Below are 18,355 nucleotides of genomic sequence, written 5' to 3'. Positions count from 1 at the left end.
GCCTAAGCATTCATTTCCAGATTATCCAGCAGGTGGCAGAAGAGGACAAAAGCTGAACAGAGGACCAGCCTCCTTACCTTTCACACTTGTCACTTTCCTCATGATGGTTTCCTGACCTTGCCACAGAGTCACTGTCACCGTGGCTCCCGATGTGCCATAGCCCCAGATCACTGCCCCGGCAGGCTCCTTCTGCAGCACCATGTAGTTATTGATGTATGAGGCGAAGCGAAAGGCGACATCTAAAAAATGTAACAAACCCTTAGAAAAGCGTCATCACCAATTGAACCTGCTCAAACAGCAAGGAACAGAAAGTATACAGGACAATTTGACTATATCCAGCCCTTTTCATTCTTCTAAGCCCAGATCTTATTCCTCCCAATTAGGTAAGCGACCTAACAAGAACGGTTGCCAACAATAGGCAGCATAGTACAAGGTGACCAATAAAAGAAAAACTCAAAGAGCCTAGGGCAACCCATGTGCCACCAGCCTCCTCCCCCTCAGAGCTCCTGATCTGACTTTGCCCTGGGGCTTGGCCCTGCTGCTTCACTTTCTCCCCCCATATTGCTAACATGCTCCTCTTATACACCCCACAGATGGTATTTATGAGAAAAATAAACCACTTCCTTCCCCTACTTTCTATTACCACACCCACTCCTTGTTGCTGGGAATAAAGAAACCTGTCTCCCTCCAATACAGCCTTCCCTAATCTTTCCCCTCACTCTTTATCTCCCCTTTTCCATCCTACCAGTGTCGATTTCCCACAAAGAATTCCCCTTATTGTGGTGGGTTTTTTTTTTTTTTGGACAACCCACTGAAAATTCTAAATAAGCATTTATGAATATCTGCCATGTCTGCTTCCTTCTAAGGCAAATTAAAGATGAAATAATAAGGATAAATTAAGATGAAATAATAAGGTCAGTGAGAAAGAGAAGGTCAAAATGTCAGAACAAAGGTCTTCTGTCTCAATTTTACCCATCTCACAAGCTAAATTATATAAAAAGAACAAGAGGGAGAGCACTTGAAACTGCAGATTCTATTCTAGAGTCACTAACAAGACTGAATAAGAACTCACTTTAACGAGATCATTCCTATTTTTAACATGCAGCCTATATTGAAGTATTTTATTAATAACAAGCATCTATCCAAATTATCTCAGTGAGTTCCTCATCAAAACTTAACAAGGGGAAAAAAAAAAACTTAAGTTATGTCCCAATTTGTCTGAGCAAAACAGACTAAAATCCCTAGAAGAAAATAATTAACAAAGTTATGGGTTTTTTTAAGGGCTTTAAGCAAAAATGATAGGCAGGAAGGAGAATGAGAACTAACAAGGTTGACATTTTCCTCCCTGGAAGCTACAAATAAGGATGGCCCCTTAGGCTATGCTTAACAGGACAGCACAGTTAATGGGGTCTATCCCACACAGACCCGGTGGCCTATTTGTCCTGCGTTTCAAGGAACAGCCCAGTCGCTAAACATGCTCTGCTCTCCCTCTCTCTCATGAGCTTTTAGTCCCATCATATAACTGACATGACAACCAAAGATCATCCAGAAGGCTGGATAATGGACTGGAGAGGCACAGCTACCACAAGCAAAATGCTCGGAGTAGAGACTCTCCCACCCCACAATTGCATAAGCAGGTTGGCAGCAAGCTGGAGGGAAGGGGAGAGGCACATGTGTGGGAGGGCCTAGTCTTGGGTAGGTACCTCATATGGAACAAAAACTGGAAACCAAAGGGCTAAGAGCTAAGCAGAGTGAGGGTGAGGGGAGGGGGGGAACAGAATGAAGGAAACCAGCTGTCCGCTCCCACATGAGCCTGTGCAGACCGATGGGCTCTCTGAGTGCAGCCATTGTCTTCCAGACAGGGGACACATCTTTCCGAGTCCGTCTGTTTTCGCCAACACGCATTTACAGGACCTCCTTGTGCCTGGTTCTTTTCTGCGTTAAAGACTTTTATTTATTTATTTTTAAGATTTTATTTACTTATTTGACAGAGGGAGACACAGAGGGAGAGGGAACACAAGCAGGTGGAGAGGAAGAGGGAAGAACGGGCCTCCCGCAGGTCGGGCAGCCTGATGTGGGACTCGATCCCACAACCCTGGGATCACGACCGGAGTCAAAGCAGACGCTTAATGACTGAGCCACCCAGGCATCCTGCGTTAAAGAATTTTAGAGGTAGAAAGGATCTTTCACACCCCAACGTACAATCATGTTACTTACTGATCACCAGACTGACACCCAGGTAGCTTAGGTAATTACAGTTAATAGCTTGAGTATTAATTAATTAATTCGACAAATATTTATTGATGCCTTGTGTGCCAGGCACCACTTTAAGCACTGCAAATATAACAGGAAGAAAAAGAAAGAAAAAGAAAACAGACAAAAATCCCGCTAGCAGCAGGGAGCTTACATTTTACTGGGAGCTTACTTGTGGCAGGCACAGTGCTAAGTACACTGCACATCATCAACTCCTTTGACCAATCTGAAACCACACAGGTGGTTTAGGACAGGCCTAGAAACCAAGCCACCTTGGATTCCAAAGCTACTGCAATTTCCACTCTGCTGCAGTTAGATACTGGTGGTAAATTAAAAAAAAAAAAAAAAAAGTCCTATTCCCTGCCCTTATAAAGCTCACATTCCAAGCCGATAAGAGTAGACAGTGGAACATTACCAAGGAATTGAGCAATGGACAAAATAGGAGACTAGGAAAGGAGGCGGGGCTGGTCATTCCTTTTGTCAAATACAAGACACTTGGCATTTGAATTTTTTTTTTTTTAGGTCTTCAATTTTTCCTTCATTTGGGTGTTGGAGTAGACAACAGGAATTAGCATTCTGGGGACATTAAAAGTAGTCATTAAAATTAGACTGACAAAATTAGGACAGTGTTTAGGTTACCTCTGATGGATGCATTGGAGAGGAACACCCAGAGAGTCTCAATAAAATGCAATGACCTAGTTATTAAGTTGGGTGCAACACCCGTGGGTATTGAATTTTTTTGTTTCATTGCTCATATATTTTTATACATTTCAACTATTTTACACAGTCAACATGGGCACAGGGGGAACGACTGGAAAGAAAGATGCCAGGATATGCAACCAAATAAGAAGTAAAGAAAATTTAAAGCATTAATGAAAAATACAGTCATTGTAAATCAAAGTAATGGAACGGTAAGACCCAAAGGTGAAGACAGAATACCGTATTGGCATTAAAGTTCACAGCCTTTAAAAGAAAAACTAATTTGAAAATGGCCTTACTCTCCTCTCCTAGGCTGGACTCAAAGGTCACTGAGTGGGAACGAGAGTCAGAAAGTGCTATACAGAGCAGTGCTGGTCTACACTTTTGTTAAAGCCCCAGACACTTCTGATGGGCTGCAGGCGGTCTCAGTCTGGGTACTTCTGGTTTCGCAGGTGGAGCAAGAGTCATTTTTCTGCACCCTGTCCCCATTCTCACTTCAACTTTCTTATCTTAGCAGGGATCTGTGGGCTCCACTGTTTGGTTTGAGGGAAACAACGGGTCCAGCATTTTCACTGTACTTGACATAGAGGGCAGAGTCCACCCTCTGGTTCTCCATGGCTGTGGCTCGGTGTCCAGCCTGGAGTAGTCAAATGACAGGATCCGCCCTGGACAGTAGTCAAAGTGAGTCGCCCTCCTCCCCAATGCCGTGCCTACTATCCCACCACCGAAATCCGTAACCTGCGCCAGAAATCAAGGCTAAGCCTTAAATATTCTGAGCTCGTGAGGGGGTAGTATTTCCTAATCCTAATCACCACTTAAACTAGTCAAATATAATTCCCCTAAGGAACCAGGCTTGAAGCAAACCCTCCCCAAGGGTACTACTGAGGGGGCTGCAGGGAAATGTTGGGGATGACTCAGTCACCTGTTTCCAAATATTATCTAACGAGCTTCGCCACCCCCCTTCCACTTCCCCTGCGGTTATTCAAAGACCCCGAGGGCCTGGTCTGGGACCTTTGGGCCTCCCCCTTAAGATACGCCCACATGTGCCTCTGCGCCACACCGGTCATCAGGACCGTGCAAGGGTGTGGAGGTTGCGGACCGACCGCAGACATTGCGGCCTAGGCCTGGGTCCCCAGGCCGGCTCCAGGGTCGCGGTTCGCGGGTCCTGCAGAGGACGCGGCATCTCGGAGCCCGCGCAGGTGGACGGGCAGGGGTCGGGCCGAGCCGGACCGCCTCACCTGCACTCGTGTCGGCCGGCAGGATTAAAGGCAGCACCAGCCCAAACACAAATCCCGGCGCTACCATGTTGGCGAAGATCCGCCACCCGGGTGCGGGACTCTGGACACGGACTTCAGGGGCGGCGGCGGGTGGGGGGGAAATGGGGTGCCGGAGTCGTGGGCGGGGCCTGCGCGGGGCGGGGAGGCCTGACTCCACCCCCTCCCGGGCAGTTCTGTCGCGAAGCCGGCCCCTGGCGGCCCGGTGTGACCATGCCTCACCCCTTCCCGGCCGCCGTACTTGAATTAAAAAAAAAAAAAAAAACGGTTACCCAGCAACGAGAAATAACAACCGGAACCATCGGCACCAGCTCTGAGAGAACGAAGAGGTGAGGCGGTTTACCCCACTTCCTCTCCAAATCCGACACCTCGCCTTTTCCCTTCGCCTCTCGCATTCTCTCCGATCCCAGACACATTGCGGGATCGCGAAGGCAGAGTGGGCGCCAAGGCAGCCGGTTCGGCGAGAGTCTGAAATCCCAGATCCTCGACGTGTCCCCCTTCCGGCCGCCCTCCACTCCCCACAGTGGTTCAGGGTGTTAGCTGTCCTTCTCACAACCCGACAATGATTCAGTGCCTCATCTCCTGTTCCCTCAAAAACAGAAAAACGTCCTCCGCACTTTGGGCCTCATCAAACCTTCTAGTCCCTCACCCAGACCCCGACTCCGGCTTGCGGATTTGTCCAAAAATGGGCACCTTCACAAAAAGGTCAGGTCCCTGAGTGTCGTTTGCATACTCAGCAGCCCAACCCGCTGCTTGGCAGCTGTCCTTAATCCAGTCCTTGTATTCCAAGACAGGGAGATAAGACCTGGTCAAAACCAAACCAGAAAACACAAGAATCCCCAAATCATGGACTCTTCCGACTGCAAAATCGTGACCTTGCCTCCGCCCCCCTCTGACCCTGCTGCCCCTTTCAGAGTATGTAGGTACTCTGGGGCATTTTAAGTCATGCTTCAGAAGTGGAAACAAAGGGCAAGACCTTAAGTGTTAAACTTCTTCATTCAACGAATTAGAATAATTTCTAGAACCAAGGTTAGTTCTTAATTCAATTTTTTAAAAATTTTTGACCCCAAACAGCGATTTATGATGAATTTTTAACATGCTTCTCTCTAAGTTCCTGTGGGATAGCAGAAATTACCCTCACCTTTTAAAGACAAGAGGGACAGAGAGAAAAAGTACTTAACGTTGTGAAAAAATCTGTAATTTTTGTAATTTAAAAAGATGACTTGGCCTAGTAAATGAGTCTGTTTTTGTAATATTCTAATTAATGATGGAGAGTTCAAAACTCGAAGAAGTGATGGACTGGAGTTGTGTTGGGGGGAAAGAATTGAAGTCCAGAAAATTGGGAGCTCAGGAATAATTTATTGTCATAATTGTGATTATATAAGTAAAATCAGACAAATTTAAAGAGAATACTCTCTAATGAATCTCTAGGTACAATAGGCAGTTCCTTCCAAGGAGATGTCGATTCCATTCTCCAACACCCACTACCGAATTCCACAAGGATTTGGAAATCTGCTTGAAGGGCTGACACGCGAGATTCTGAGGGAGCAACCAGAAAATATACCAGCTTTTGCAGCAGCATACTTTGAAAATCTTCTAGAGAAACGAGAGAGTAAGCTTTTTTTAAATAGGCTTTTTTTTTTTTTTTTTAAAGTAAGAGACTAAGTATTTGGTTATGGTGAAACTGGCTTAAGTCCTCATTCCTTAGAAAGTTTTTACGAGGCAGGTAGCTTCAAATAACAGTTTTTGCTATTGAAAACATATGGCTTTATGACAAGATCTCATAAATCAAGTTATTTCACATTATTGAAAATTACCAGTTGGTTACACAGACCTTCTTCATTGTATTCTTCATGGACACACTGGGTGGAAGGAAACCTCAAGAGGTCATCCAGTCTAGCTCTCGATTTTCCAACAAGTCTGTTTCAGTGCATGCCAGGCAGTTGACTGTCTCGTCCTCCTGGGGAGAAAGTTTGTAGTTTTCTTTACATGGTGACTCTTCTTACTTGAAAGTATTATAAGTATTGTTAAATAATAATAATAATAATTCCATGCTCCTTAAATAGATTGGTATTTGCTGGGGTATATGAAACTAGTCTGCAAAAAGTCACAGAGAAACACTACTTTTAAAGTGAAATTCCAGAAGTGCTTGGTGGCTCAGTCAGTTAAGCTTGATTTTGGCTCAAGTCTTGATTTTGGGGTCATGAACTCATGCCCCACATTGGGTTCTACACTGGATGTGGAGCCTACTTAAAAATTAGAAAATGAAATTCCAGCTTGGGAAGGTGATTTATATCCTTTCTCTATTCTCCCAAGGTCCTGTCCTGCCCAGATTCATACTCACAGTGATTCTTTGGCTGAGAGCCAAAGCAGTTTTTCTTCATTTCCAGAAATAAAATGTCCAAATTCCAATTCTTGAAGGTTCATAACTATCAAGACCTGATCCAGTAGTCAAAATGGGAATTATTACAGCTATATATTACCATTAAAAAAAACCCTTTTTGACTAGAACAACCACTTCGTATAAGCTGTTTCCATCATTACTGTTGACTGCAGTATTCCAACAGAGTGGTAAAGGTGACAAGAAATAACTACAAGTAAGTAAGCATTTGATTTGAAATCATTTTCCAGAAGAAGGAAACCTTCCACAAGTTTTTTTTTTAACTTTTTTAAAAAAGATTTTATATTTTTTTATTTGATAAGAGAGAGATCACAAGTAGGCAGAGAGGCAGGCACAGAGAGAGGGGGAAGCAGGCTCCCTGCTGAGCAGAGAGCCCGTTGAGGAGCTCAATCCCAGGACCCTGAGACCATGACCTGAGCTGAAGGCAGAGGCTTAACCCATTGAGCCACCCAGGCGCCCCCTCCCACAAGTTTTGAATTCAGGCAACTCCCATACACACTGCACAGCTCCGCCATCTTGTCTTCTTTGCTGAACCCTGGCAGAGCTTAGAATCTCTGCCAAACTCCTGAACGTTGTTGGTCTTTTCCATTGTGAATATCTGTTGCACAATTTGAAACTTATGTGCCTCTAAAAAGCTATTAAGAAAAATCTTTTAGGGTAAGAGGTGAATTCTAATGAGCATTAATTTAATTTTGTTATTATAACATTAATTTTACAAATTCATGATTAAAAAGTCTTTAGTCATTTATTTAATTTTAGATCTCAGAAATGTCCCATTACAAAAACATTTGAGTCATTGTTACTGATCATGATAATTAAAGAAATTTGTGATTCAGATTAATGGTCTCAGCTTACTAGTCTCTAATAAGAATTAGACAAAACTATTTAAAAAAATTTAAAGCACCATACCCATTTCCATTTATGCAAACTAAAAGCAAATTATCCAAATGATACATCTATCAGAATGTAGTCTCTCCAAAAGGGAAGAAAAAGTCCTCTAGCCCAGTCCCTCACACGATGCAAGAATTCCCTTGCCAGCAATCTTCATAGGTAATTATTAGTCTTAATTTTGATTTTTTTCTGACAGAAAACTATCAGCATTTGATATAAGTGGTATCTGAGATCACTAGGGAGAAGGTAGACTTTTTATAAGGTAGACTATGTTGAGATAAAGATGGAAAAAGATAAAATTAGATCTGTTCCTTGCAACATACACGAGGGTAAATTCCAAATTGACCGAAGATTTAAATTATTTTTTAGGGCGCCTGGGTGGCTCAGTGGGTTAAGCCACTGCCTTCGGCTCAGGTCATGATCCCAGGGTCCTGGGATCGAGTCCCGCATCGGGCTCTCTGCTCAGCAGGGAGCCTGCTTCCTCCTCTCTCTCTGCCTGCCTCTCTGCCTACTTGTGTTCTGTCAAATAAATAAAAATAAAAAAAATCTTTAAAAAAAAAAATTAATAAATAAATTATTTTTTAATGAAACCATACAAATACTAGAAGGAAACGTGGATGAATTTCTCTGTAATATAAGAGAGGAAAAAAATTTGCTAGCTAATTGCTATCAATAATTGCTTAAAAATTCAAAAGCAATTAGGGAAAAAGACTAATAGGATTGACTACATAAAAGCAAGCTTTTCCATGACAAAATCACCATAAGAAAAATGAAACTACAAATGACAAACTGAGGAAAACTTTGTAATTTATATCACAAAAGGTTAATAAACTTAATAACTAAAGGTTTGTAAAAATACCGAAGAAAAAACTAGGGGCGCCTGGGTGGCTCAGTGGGTTAAAGGCTCTGCTTTCGGCTCAGGTCATGATCTCAGGGTCCTGGGATGGAGCCCCGCCTTGGGCTCTCTGCTCAGTAGGGAGCCTGCTTCCTCCTTTCTCTCTGCCTGCCTCTCAGCCTACTTGTGATCTCTGTCTGTCAAATAAATAAATAAAATCGTTAAAGAAATACTGAAGAAAAAACTAATAAACCTTATATAAAAGAATGGTCTAGAGATATGAGCAAACACACAAAAAATGCAAATGGCCCTTAACATATGAGAACATACTAAAACTAACCCATAGCAACAGAAGCTGAAAATCAAAACTACAGTGGGGACCACTCCCATCAGACTGGCAAAAAGCCAAAGTTTGCCAATTTATTCCAGGCAGGACTGGAAAGGAAATAGGCAGTCATATACATTGCTGGAGGAGACACAAAATGATAGAACACCTAGAGAGAGAATTTGACATAGAAATTCAAATTCTCCCCATTTCATGGCATCATTCTTTGAGGGGAACAAGCCAAATATCCATCATAGGGGATTTGTTGTATAAACTAGAGGACATCCACAGAGTGGAATTATATACAACTGTAAAACAAACATATAGAGATCGTGAGGACGATCTCTATATGTTGCCATGGAGTGATCTTCAGGATACATTAGGTGAAAAAAGTAACATAGGAAAAAGTATGTTTAGGGGCGCCTGCGTGGCTCCGTCACAGTTAACATATACATTAACTGTATGTTAAGTGTCTGCCTTCAGCTCAGGTCATGATCCCAGGGTCCTGGGATTGAGCCACTATCAGGCTCCCTGCTCAGCGGGAGCCCCCCATCAAGCTCCTTGCTCCACAGGAAGCCTGCTTCTCCCTCTCCCACCCCCGCTGCTTGTGTTCCCTCCCTCACTAGGTCTCTCTCTGTCAAATAAATCTTGAGAAAAAAAAAAAAAACTAGACTTCTCTGAATATATTTTGAACTGAAAATCATAAATGTTTAACATAATTTAAAGTGGAAATAAATTTTTTAAATTGTTGAATCTCTAAAGTTCAGAAGCAAAATGAAACAAACAAACCTAGCTAGTATTGACTGGGTAGATATAACCACACAGAAAAGAATTAATTCTTTTTTTTTTTCAAGTGACTTTATAACACAGTAATTTGACTATACATCCCTCAGTGGAGATAGCCTAAAAACAAAATGACATTAGATAGTCTTGAATTGTTTTCAGTAATCATTGTTAATAATATCATAGTTTAATTAAAGTTATAGTATAATTATAGTTCTTATACACTGTGGGACATAGCAAATAAGTCACTATCCAATGTTATTAGGACTAAGATTTTTACCATAAGAAAAATGACAAACATAAAAATGAAGGAAGTTAATAATCCTAAATTTGAACAGAAAAATATCAGTGTGACTTCAATGACATGTTTTCTCTGTAAAAATGAAAAAATGTTTTCTAACTGTATGCATTTTTTAAAAGGCCACAAAACAATAATTAACCCAGTACTGGTGAGCACTTAGCTTCTAGACTGTGGCCTTTAGCTACCATTTCCCAGGAACCAAGGTTTCTTAGAGAACTACCTAATTCTGTGAATTGGTGAGGAAATATGCAAGCTGAACCTGAACATCTAGTCATACCAGAAAAGAAGGAAACTGTCAAAGATTACTAGAGTTGTTTCCAAAGCACTCAGGAGCATCTGAACACCTGAATGAGCTCCTACCAGCCAACTCTGGACAATTAGAGCATCAAGAAGAAGAATAAATGCAAGGGATTGAAGTTGATCCAATTTCTTAAATATTCATTTGTTCATAATGATCAAAACAAACAAACAAAGAAAACCTCCTTAAGAGGACCCTAAGGAACCAACTGATTATTCTGTAAACTGGTTGATAAGGGGAAATAATCAAAACTTTAAAATGCCTTTTATTGATGAACTGTATGTCAGGGTAACCAAATAATTGCTATGGGTAAGTTTTTCTTTACTGATTACTCCAGAAATAAAGAAGTCATGATCAAATAAGAACATTGCCATTTTGCAACCCCTAAAGAAATGATCTAAGCAATCATCATCAATTGGCTTTTAAAGATTATAAAAAGAGATACAACCAGATATTATATTACACTACGCTATCTATAAAGTATGCTTTCCAAATAAATAAATAAATACGTAAATAAACAAATCCTGAATCAGCTACAGGAAATTCAAAAGCAAAGGAACTTGTTAAAAGTCATCACAGGAGTGGAATGAGAAATATCTGAACTGTGGAAAACTCCAAAGGAAAAATGATCCAATTTCCTCAACAAAAACATTGCAGGGAAAAAATGTGGGCTGAGAGATAGGTGAAAATCTCGTTCAATTAAGAGATGGGAAAGGCATAACAAAATACTGTGTGTGCCTAATGTTTGGGTTTTGATTTGAACAAATCAACAATAAAAAGAAAAAAGCCAAAAATATATTAGACAATAGGGAAAATTTGGATAGCTGATATTAAGGCATTATTGTTAGTATTTTTAGACGTGATAATAGTATTATGGGTTTAAAATAAATATTTGCAGATAAAACAATAGGGTGCCTGGAACAGGCTTGAAAATAATCAGACGAAAGAGAGGTCAATTGAGTGAAATTACAGATAAAATAAGATAAATCATGAGTTTATAATTGTTGAATGTGAATAATGTGCACATGAGATTCTGCTGTATTATTTCTTTCTACTTTCTAAGTTTGAAATTGTTTATAATAAAAAGTTAAAGGAAAATTCTGCTTGAATATAAATATAGCCTGTCTATGTCTACTAACTATATAATGTGCCTCATTTTTAATAACCTCTCCCATTCTTCACTTTTCCAAACTTCCTTGCTATTTAGCATTTATTTTTATACATTTTCTTGTGTTTACTGATACATGTTTATGAGTTTCTGTATTTGTATTTAAGTATTGGCATTTGTTCTCTCCCATATTATAAATTCTATAAAGCAGAAATTATGTTTTTTTTAAGTGCCTTTCTAAATATCCCCAAGGGCTCATCTAATGTTTAATTCATCATCATTTATTCTGTGATCACTGGTTATGTTTACAATGTTAGGTTATATACATAATAATATTTTCAACTGGCAGTAAAGAACCTGTGGTTTAAAAAAGAAAACTTGTTTTGTGTTACTATTCTGGATTTACTTTAATGAACTCAAAATAAGTCCAAAATTATAATATTTTTGTTATTTAGAAACCAACTTTGACCCAGCAGAATGGGGGACTAAGGTAGATGACCGCTTCTATAACAACCATGCTTTCAAGGTATGGACCCAGGAAACTCGTGGATTTGGTTATCTTCTTCTCCCTGTCTCCAAAACAGAGAATATTGCAGTCTTCCCAGAATCATGAACATCATGAAAGGCAAACAAATATCTTATTAAACCTTTTTAATTGTGCTGTTCTTTCTGATGAGAAATTTTTTTCTAAATTATTTGAATCTTGGACAGATACTTAGCGGAAATGGAAAGGTGATCAACAGGAAGAATGAACTTGAAAGTTACAGAGTAATTACTCATTTATTCTTCAAATTGTATTGGGTATCACAATGCTTAGCAATAGCAGATCTTCAATAAACTTTTGTTGAATTCATGAATGGCATTTCATAAAACACCATTCATCCCGTTGTTTCATCATCATTGACATCTTACAAAAGACTGATTATAATTTAAATTCATAATGGGAGAGTTTTTTCTACAAAGCTAATCTGTTCAGAGACTGAACCTACCTTCTCTTTAGCAGCATTCTCAGAATCAGCCTTTTTCAGCCAAGGTTCCTCAAAATAATTAAGCCCTAGGGCACCTGGGTGGTTCAGGTCATGATCCCAGGGTCCTTTGATAGAGTCCTGAATAGGGCTCCCTGCCCCACATCGGGCTGCCTGCCCTGCATCAGGCTCCCTGCTCAGCGGGAAGCCTGCTTCTCCCTCTCCCCCACTCCCCCTGCTTGTGTTTCCTCTCTTGCTGTGTCTCTCTGTCAAATAAAGGAATAAAATCTTTAAAAAATAAAATAAAATAATAATATTTTGCCTAAGCCAAAGGCACTCACTGCATGTAAGGCATTGGTGTCCCTCCTTTTTTCCTCGAATGGCTCTAATTATATACCATCCTTGAGAGAATTACAAGACGAATCACTCAAAACTTTCTGTGTTCTGTGGTCCAGAAGAGGAACACTGGTTGAGAAAAGCTGTGTACAACCCTGCATCACTGCCATCATCTAACTGGTAACTTGATGGAAATTTTGTCTCAGGCCCTACTCCAGATCTGCAAGTTGGAAGCTGAACTTTAACAGGCTCCCCCAAAGTAATTTGTAGGTACATTCAAGTCTGAGAAGCACTCTTCCTGACAACTCAGATATTACGTTAGCCACAAAGCTCCATCAGATATTAGAATTAAAGGGAATTAGCCAAGTTCAAGTTTTGATTGTGTTCCCCAGTAGATTTGGGGAATTTCCTGGGGAAATACCTGTCACTTATTCCATGAGTTCAAAAGTAAAGTTCCATCCATTTGTGCCTGCCAGATATGGGGGTGTTGAGTTTGTTTCCATCTAGTCATTTAACAAGATTCTCTGTGTTCATGTTTTATTTCAATCAAAGGAATAATGTCAGAAAGTTTTAAATCTTTGTGTCACATGGCAATTTCAAGGTGTTTTTTTCATCTCTTTTGAATTCTAAAGACTTTACTAATTAGCTTATATGTCTTCAAATTTCTGTTTTATAGATTAAAGAAACTCTTCCCATAAGCTGTAAATTAGCAATGCCTCTAATATTTTGGTGGAATATTTCAACAACCATGTCAAAATAGGCAGAGCTGATTTCCCTTTTTTTACTTAAATTGTTCCCCAAGCAGAACTTAACTCTTGGACATGGTTTTGAATCTACAGACTCCATTAAAAAGTCAACTTGACTTTCTCCAAATTCCCCAAATCTACTGGGGAACACCATCAAAACTTGACTCACACTATGGGACATAGTAGCATATATTTTGCTCTTATTTTAAAAACTAACAGCACTTCTTTTTTATACTTTGTTCAAGATTCATTACAGCATCTTAACACCTTTTAGTATAAGACAATAGTTTGTTTTTCATATGAAATAATATTACACACATTCCAAAAGCAAAAAATCTGCATTTTTCACTGATTCACCAATCCACCATTTGGTCATATTCCTTTGAAAATTTTCATGTATTTCTTTTTTTCCAACCTACTTTCCTTTTTTAAAAAATCAGTATATATTTAATTCCTACTACTTCTCAATAACAGCAGTATTTAATGACTTTAAGAGGTTTGATCCAACACTTTACTATTTTGGATTGACTATTTGGTCCTGTCACCCCTCCTCCAGGAACATGAATCACCTGAGAGTTGTGAGTCTGAAAAAGAAAAGTCTAGCACATCTGTGAAAGAGGACGAGACACCAGTCAAAGTCTTAGTAAGTTATGTTTTCCATATACTATTAGATTCCTACAAAGAATCATATCACTCAATTTAAAATTATACTCCAAATAGGAATCCAGTCTGTTACCCATATTGCTAAAATTATGATTTTGCTTTCTAGATAACTGGCATCAGTGATAAACTAACTGGTGGATCATTTTTAGCTATGCCTATCGTAAAGGAAAACTCCTTCTTCCCCTTAAAAATTAAATCTTTGTTTTTTCCAAGAATTCAATGAGTGGGGAAATCTCCCCAAAGGGAAAAACAGACAGAACTCACTGCCTCACTCTTCATCCTTCAGATTCACTTTCCACTTTGAGAATTTTTCACTAATTGATGCTCTCACCACCACACAGTGACAAAGGTTCAGAGATAACAAAAGGAAACCCAGAGAATCACATACCACCAAACAGAATGGCTTTACACAATGGGTCTTATTCACCTTCCATGTACTGTTGTCTACAAAATGACTTCCTGATGAGCAGCCTACCTCTAAGCAATAAAGACTTGAGTAGGGCCCACCTTCAAAGACACCTATGCCCAGGAGTGTGCTACATCCAGCTCTCAAGAGACAATTGTGCACATCTCTCTCTATACAACCCATGATCAGCAATGTCTGCTTGGTAGCTTGAAATCAGCCATGGTAGGAGTATGAAGATCATGGCCAATATTGCAAATCAGACATTTTTTCTGGAGAGTCTATATCTAAGCATTTACCAGCATATCACTATCTATACTCTTCACAGCCCAGATGCTAGAGAACCAAACCTAGTAAGAAAGAACTCACTCTCTACAGTGCTGAAGGCCAAACTTCTGAGTTCCTTTTCATGTTCTAATGTCCCCATTAGTCACCCATTAACTGACACCCAAAGTAGACATCCTCTTCAAGGAATACCTTACCTCCTCCCCTGTTGGAGGCTTAACTTTTCCCTATAACCTTTATAAATTATTCCAGAATTGTATCTACACAACCCAGTCAGCCTAGCATTGCCATACGATGCAATGGGAGGTCAGGGAAGAAAGGGAGTCATTTCCTTACATCTTTAGTAGTTGACTTTAACCAGCATTTCATGACTTTGAGTTGAGATCCTATTGATTTCCAGCTTCATTATAATTCATTTGCTCCTACTGGGGCATCATCTCAAAGGATTTAATACCATTCTGTTTGCATTTAGAAGTTTGAGATCTACATTTGCCTCATTGTTTTTTTAATAGGGTGAGGGGTGTAAACAACCTGAAGGTCTGTCAACAGGAGACTGAGTAAATAAATCAAGTTGCATTAGTACATGTAATACAATGGTATCATTAAAAAAGAAGAAGAATGGGCAGTTACATACTGAATAATAATAAAGAGAAGAGAACCAAGATATATAGTTATGAGGAAAAAGTCATTGGGAACACTATAGTTAGTATTATCTCATTTTTAAAATAAAAAGCCATGTATATACCCATATAAATACTTTTTATATAGAGAAATTTTTGAAAGTTGTATATACTCAACCCATGGTAATGGTTACATCTTAGGAGTAGATTTGGAAAGGGGGAGAGAACTTCCAATATGAGTGACATTTAAGTTTTTATTTATTTACTTCTTAAGATTTTGTTTATTTGACAGAGAGAGAGAGAGTACAAACAGGGGGAGTGGCAAGGAGAGGGAGAAGCAGTCTCCTGCGGAGTAGAGAGCCAGACATGGGGCTTAAGCCCAGGACCCTGGGATCATGACCTGAGCCGAAGGCAGAGGCTTAACCCACTGAGCTACCCAGGCTCCCTGATGTTTAAGTTTTTGAGTGTATATGTATCACTGTTATAATTTAAAACTATATATTAAAAACTATGTATCGGGGGCACCTGGGTGGCTCAGTGGGTTACAGCCTCTGCCTTCGGCTCAGGTCATGATCCCAGGATTCTGGGATCGAGCCCTGCATCCGGCTCTCTACTCAGCATAGAGCCTGCTTCTCCTTCTATCTCTGCCTACTTGTGATCTCTGTTTGCCAAATAAATAAAATCTTAAAAAAAAACTAAAACTAAATATTGGACACCTAGGTGGCTCAGTCGGTTAAGCATCTGCCTTTGGCTTGGGTCATGTTCCTGGGGCCCTGGGATTGATTCCCATATGGGGCTACTTGCTCCATGGGAAGCCTGCTTCTCCCTCTGCCTCTGCCTGCTGCCCCACCCCACCCCTGCTGTGTACTCTCTCTCTCTCTCTCTCTCTCTCTCTCTCTCTGACAAATAAATAAATAAATAATTTTTAAAAAACTATATATCTTTTGAATTAGACACTTAAGATCTGTGTGTCTCACTTATTATAATTTAGGTAAATAATACCTAAATTTCTTTTTTGAAAGGTTTTGTTTATTTATTTGTTTACTTGAGAGGAGAGAGCAGGGAGACAGAGAAAGACAGAGACAGGCAGACTCCTTGATGAGCATGATGCCCAATACAGGGCTCGATCCCAGGACCTTGAGATCAGGACCTGAACCGAAATCAAGAGCCTTGTGCTCAAGGGACTGAGCAACCCAGGCACCCCTATACCTAAATTTTAAAAAACAAAACAAAAACAAAAACTATATGCAGAAGTTCAGCCAACCACCTTAAAACTGACATTATTGGACTAAAAGGATTTCTTTGGTAGTCCACTTTACATGTATGATTCTGATTAGCTAATCATTGAAAAATTAAGAAATTAATTTCATGTGATCATTATTTTGAAACAGCACATTTACTATTCTTGACGTTTTTACCATGCTTCAAGGATTCTTACTTATTTTCCAAAAAAAAAATGTCATTGCTTAGGAAACTGTTAAATAGGAGCTATTTTGAGGGGGGAAGTTGGCACTGATCATTTATTGCAGAGGCATATTAAAGAATGAGAAAACAAAATGCCTGCTATTTTGGCACTCATCATTTGGAACATGCACAACATGACAGTATATAAAATTCCCTTAGGAAGCAACAGATCTCGACTGTTACATCCCTATATTGATTACATTTCTGCACTTATTTTTATGGCATCAAAATATTGGATATTTAATTATGGACATTGGGGAGGGTATGTGCTATGGTGAGTGCTGTTAAGTGTGTAAACCTGGCGATTCACAGACCTGTACCCCGGGGGCTAATAATACATTATATGTTAATTTTTTTTAATTTGGATATTTAAGAAGTCTCTTACTTGTTCTCCTTTCCATGAAGGAAACTTCTGAAGAAGAAAGAGAGAACGCTGCTCTCAAAATTCAAGCAGCCTTCCGGGGATACTTAGCCAGAGAGGAGGTGAAGAAAATGAAATCAGGTGAGGCTCAAGAAGAGAAAAGAGAAGAAAACGAGTGAGAAGACTGGTTTTACTCCCCCGCTCCCCAGGGGGAAAAAAAAAAACACACATGAGCAAACCATCCAGATCCATCAACCTCGCTGTGATTGTTGTTTTTTTTCTTAGGAAGGGAGATTTGATGTAGTGAAATAACATTTGTTGCTGTTATGAAAATCTGTCATGAGCGTTTGTTTAATAAACATGCCATTGAACACATGCCTCTTAAAGATTTCTCAGAGTTCATGAGTCTTATTTATATTTCTCCCAAGTTTCTGTATGAAGACCCCTGGATTTAAAGTCTTAGAACTGGCATATCTGAGTTTTTAGGACTCTCGGTGCTTATGTGGTCTAACCAGTATCTAATAAATAAATCCTCTATCACCTCCCTGAAAAATGGTCTTTCTGCTTCTGTTTCACTCCCAGTAATAGAGAATTTTATTGCCTTTCCCGCATAGTCCCATTTAATTTATGGGTAACTCAAATTATTAAAAAGATAAGCTGAATCCAAAATCTGCCTCCCTGTAAGTTTCATCCATATGTTTTCATTGGTCCTGCCGGCAGACATGCAGTCATTTATTGAAAAATGTATTGAGCCCAAAACGTGTGCTGGGATTTGCTAGGGAATATCTGTTCCTACACCCATGCCGCTAACACACTTTTGTATTATCTTGCTACCCAGAACCTCACAGAATAAGACAAATACATATTTGCAAAAAAACAAAAACAAAAACAAAAACAGAAGCCATCATAACATCATAAACACTCTCCCATAAATACTAGAACTTCCCAAGTTTTCCCCAAAGCATGAAATGGTAAATACCTGTGTCATAAACTCAGAGGCCTTACGTCTTTTTTTTTTTTTTTTCAGTGAATCATTCAAGCCCCCTTTTAGAAAGTTTAGTCTCTCCTTTTTTAGACCTTCTCATCCTTGAATATCTTAAGACACTGTGAGGTTCATGACTTAGACCAAAAGATGCAGTTCCCTTCCCAAAACAAAAGAGAGAGGAGGTGGAGTCTTGTTTAACCAATGCTGTTACCTTCTACTGCAATGATGCGACACATGGTAACGTCCTGGCTGGTTCGGACTCCTGTCTGTACACACTGGGTGTCCCGAGCTTTGGTTCTAGGACGACACCTCTCTAAGTTCACAGTAACACAGCCATTGTTCCCCAAAGTTCAGTAAAA

General features: G+C 39.8%; 2 protein-coding genes across 3 annotated transcripts in view; one reads left to right on the top strand and one right to left on the bottom strand.

The window, feature by feature from the left end:
• SIAE (sialic acid acetylesterase) overlaps positions 1 to 4,357 on the bottom strand; it is a 38,024-nt gene extending 33,667 nt beyond the window's left edge. The window contains exons 1-2 of the mRNA XM_059414607.1: positions 4,191 to 4,357; positions 78 to 239 (exon numbers count right to left, since the gene is read on the bottom strand). Coding sequence (XP_059270590.1) covers positions 78 to 239; positions 4,191 to 4,257 — 229 coding nt within the window. The 5' untranslated portion in view covers positions 4,258 to 4,357. The remainder of the gene's footprint in view (positions 1 to 77; positions 240 to 4,190) is intronic.
• Positions 4,358 to 4,458: 101 nt separating this feature from the next.
• On the top strand, positions 4,459 to 17,386 carry SPA17 (sperm autoantigenic protein 17). Of its 2 annotated transcripts, XM_059414640.1 has the most exons (5): positions 4,462 to 4,555; positions 5,658 to 5,838; positions 11,624 to 11,694; positions 13,772 to 13,858; positions 17,056 to 17,386. In XM_059414640.1, the coding sequence occupies exons 2-5, from the start codon at positions 5,685 to 5,687 to the stop codon at positions 17,188 to 17,190; spliced, it is 447 nt and encodes a 148-aa protein (XP_059270623.1). In that variant the 5' UTR covers positions 4,462 to 4,555; positions 5,658 to 5,684; the 3' UTR covers positions 17,191 to 17,386. The 2 variants fall into 2 exon arrangements, with proteins under 2 accessions (XP_059270633.1, XP_059270623.1); XM_059414650.1 differs by lacking the exon at positions 13,772 to 13,858 and having other exon boundaries at positions 4,459 to 4,555.
• The last annotated feature ends 969 nt before the right edge of the window (positions 17,387 to 18,355 follow it).

The sequence above is a fragment of the Mustela nigripes genome, chromosome 1 (genome assembly GCF_022355385.1).
Source record: "Mustela nigripes isolate SB6536 chromosome 1, MUSNIG.SB6536, whole genome shotgun sequence".
Lineage (NCBI taxonomy): Eukaryota > Metazoa > Chordata > Mammalia > Carnivora > Mustelidae > Mustela > Mustela nigripes.
Note: the sequence above shows the minus strand (reverse complement) of the source record. Positions and strands in the feature narration are given on the sequence as shown.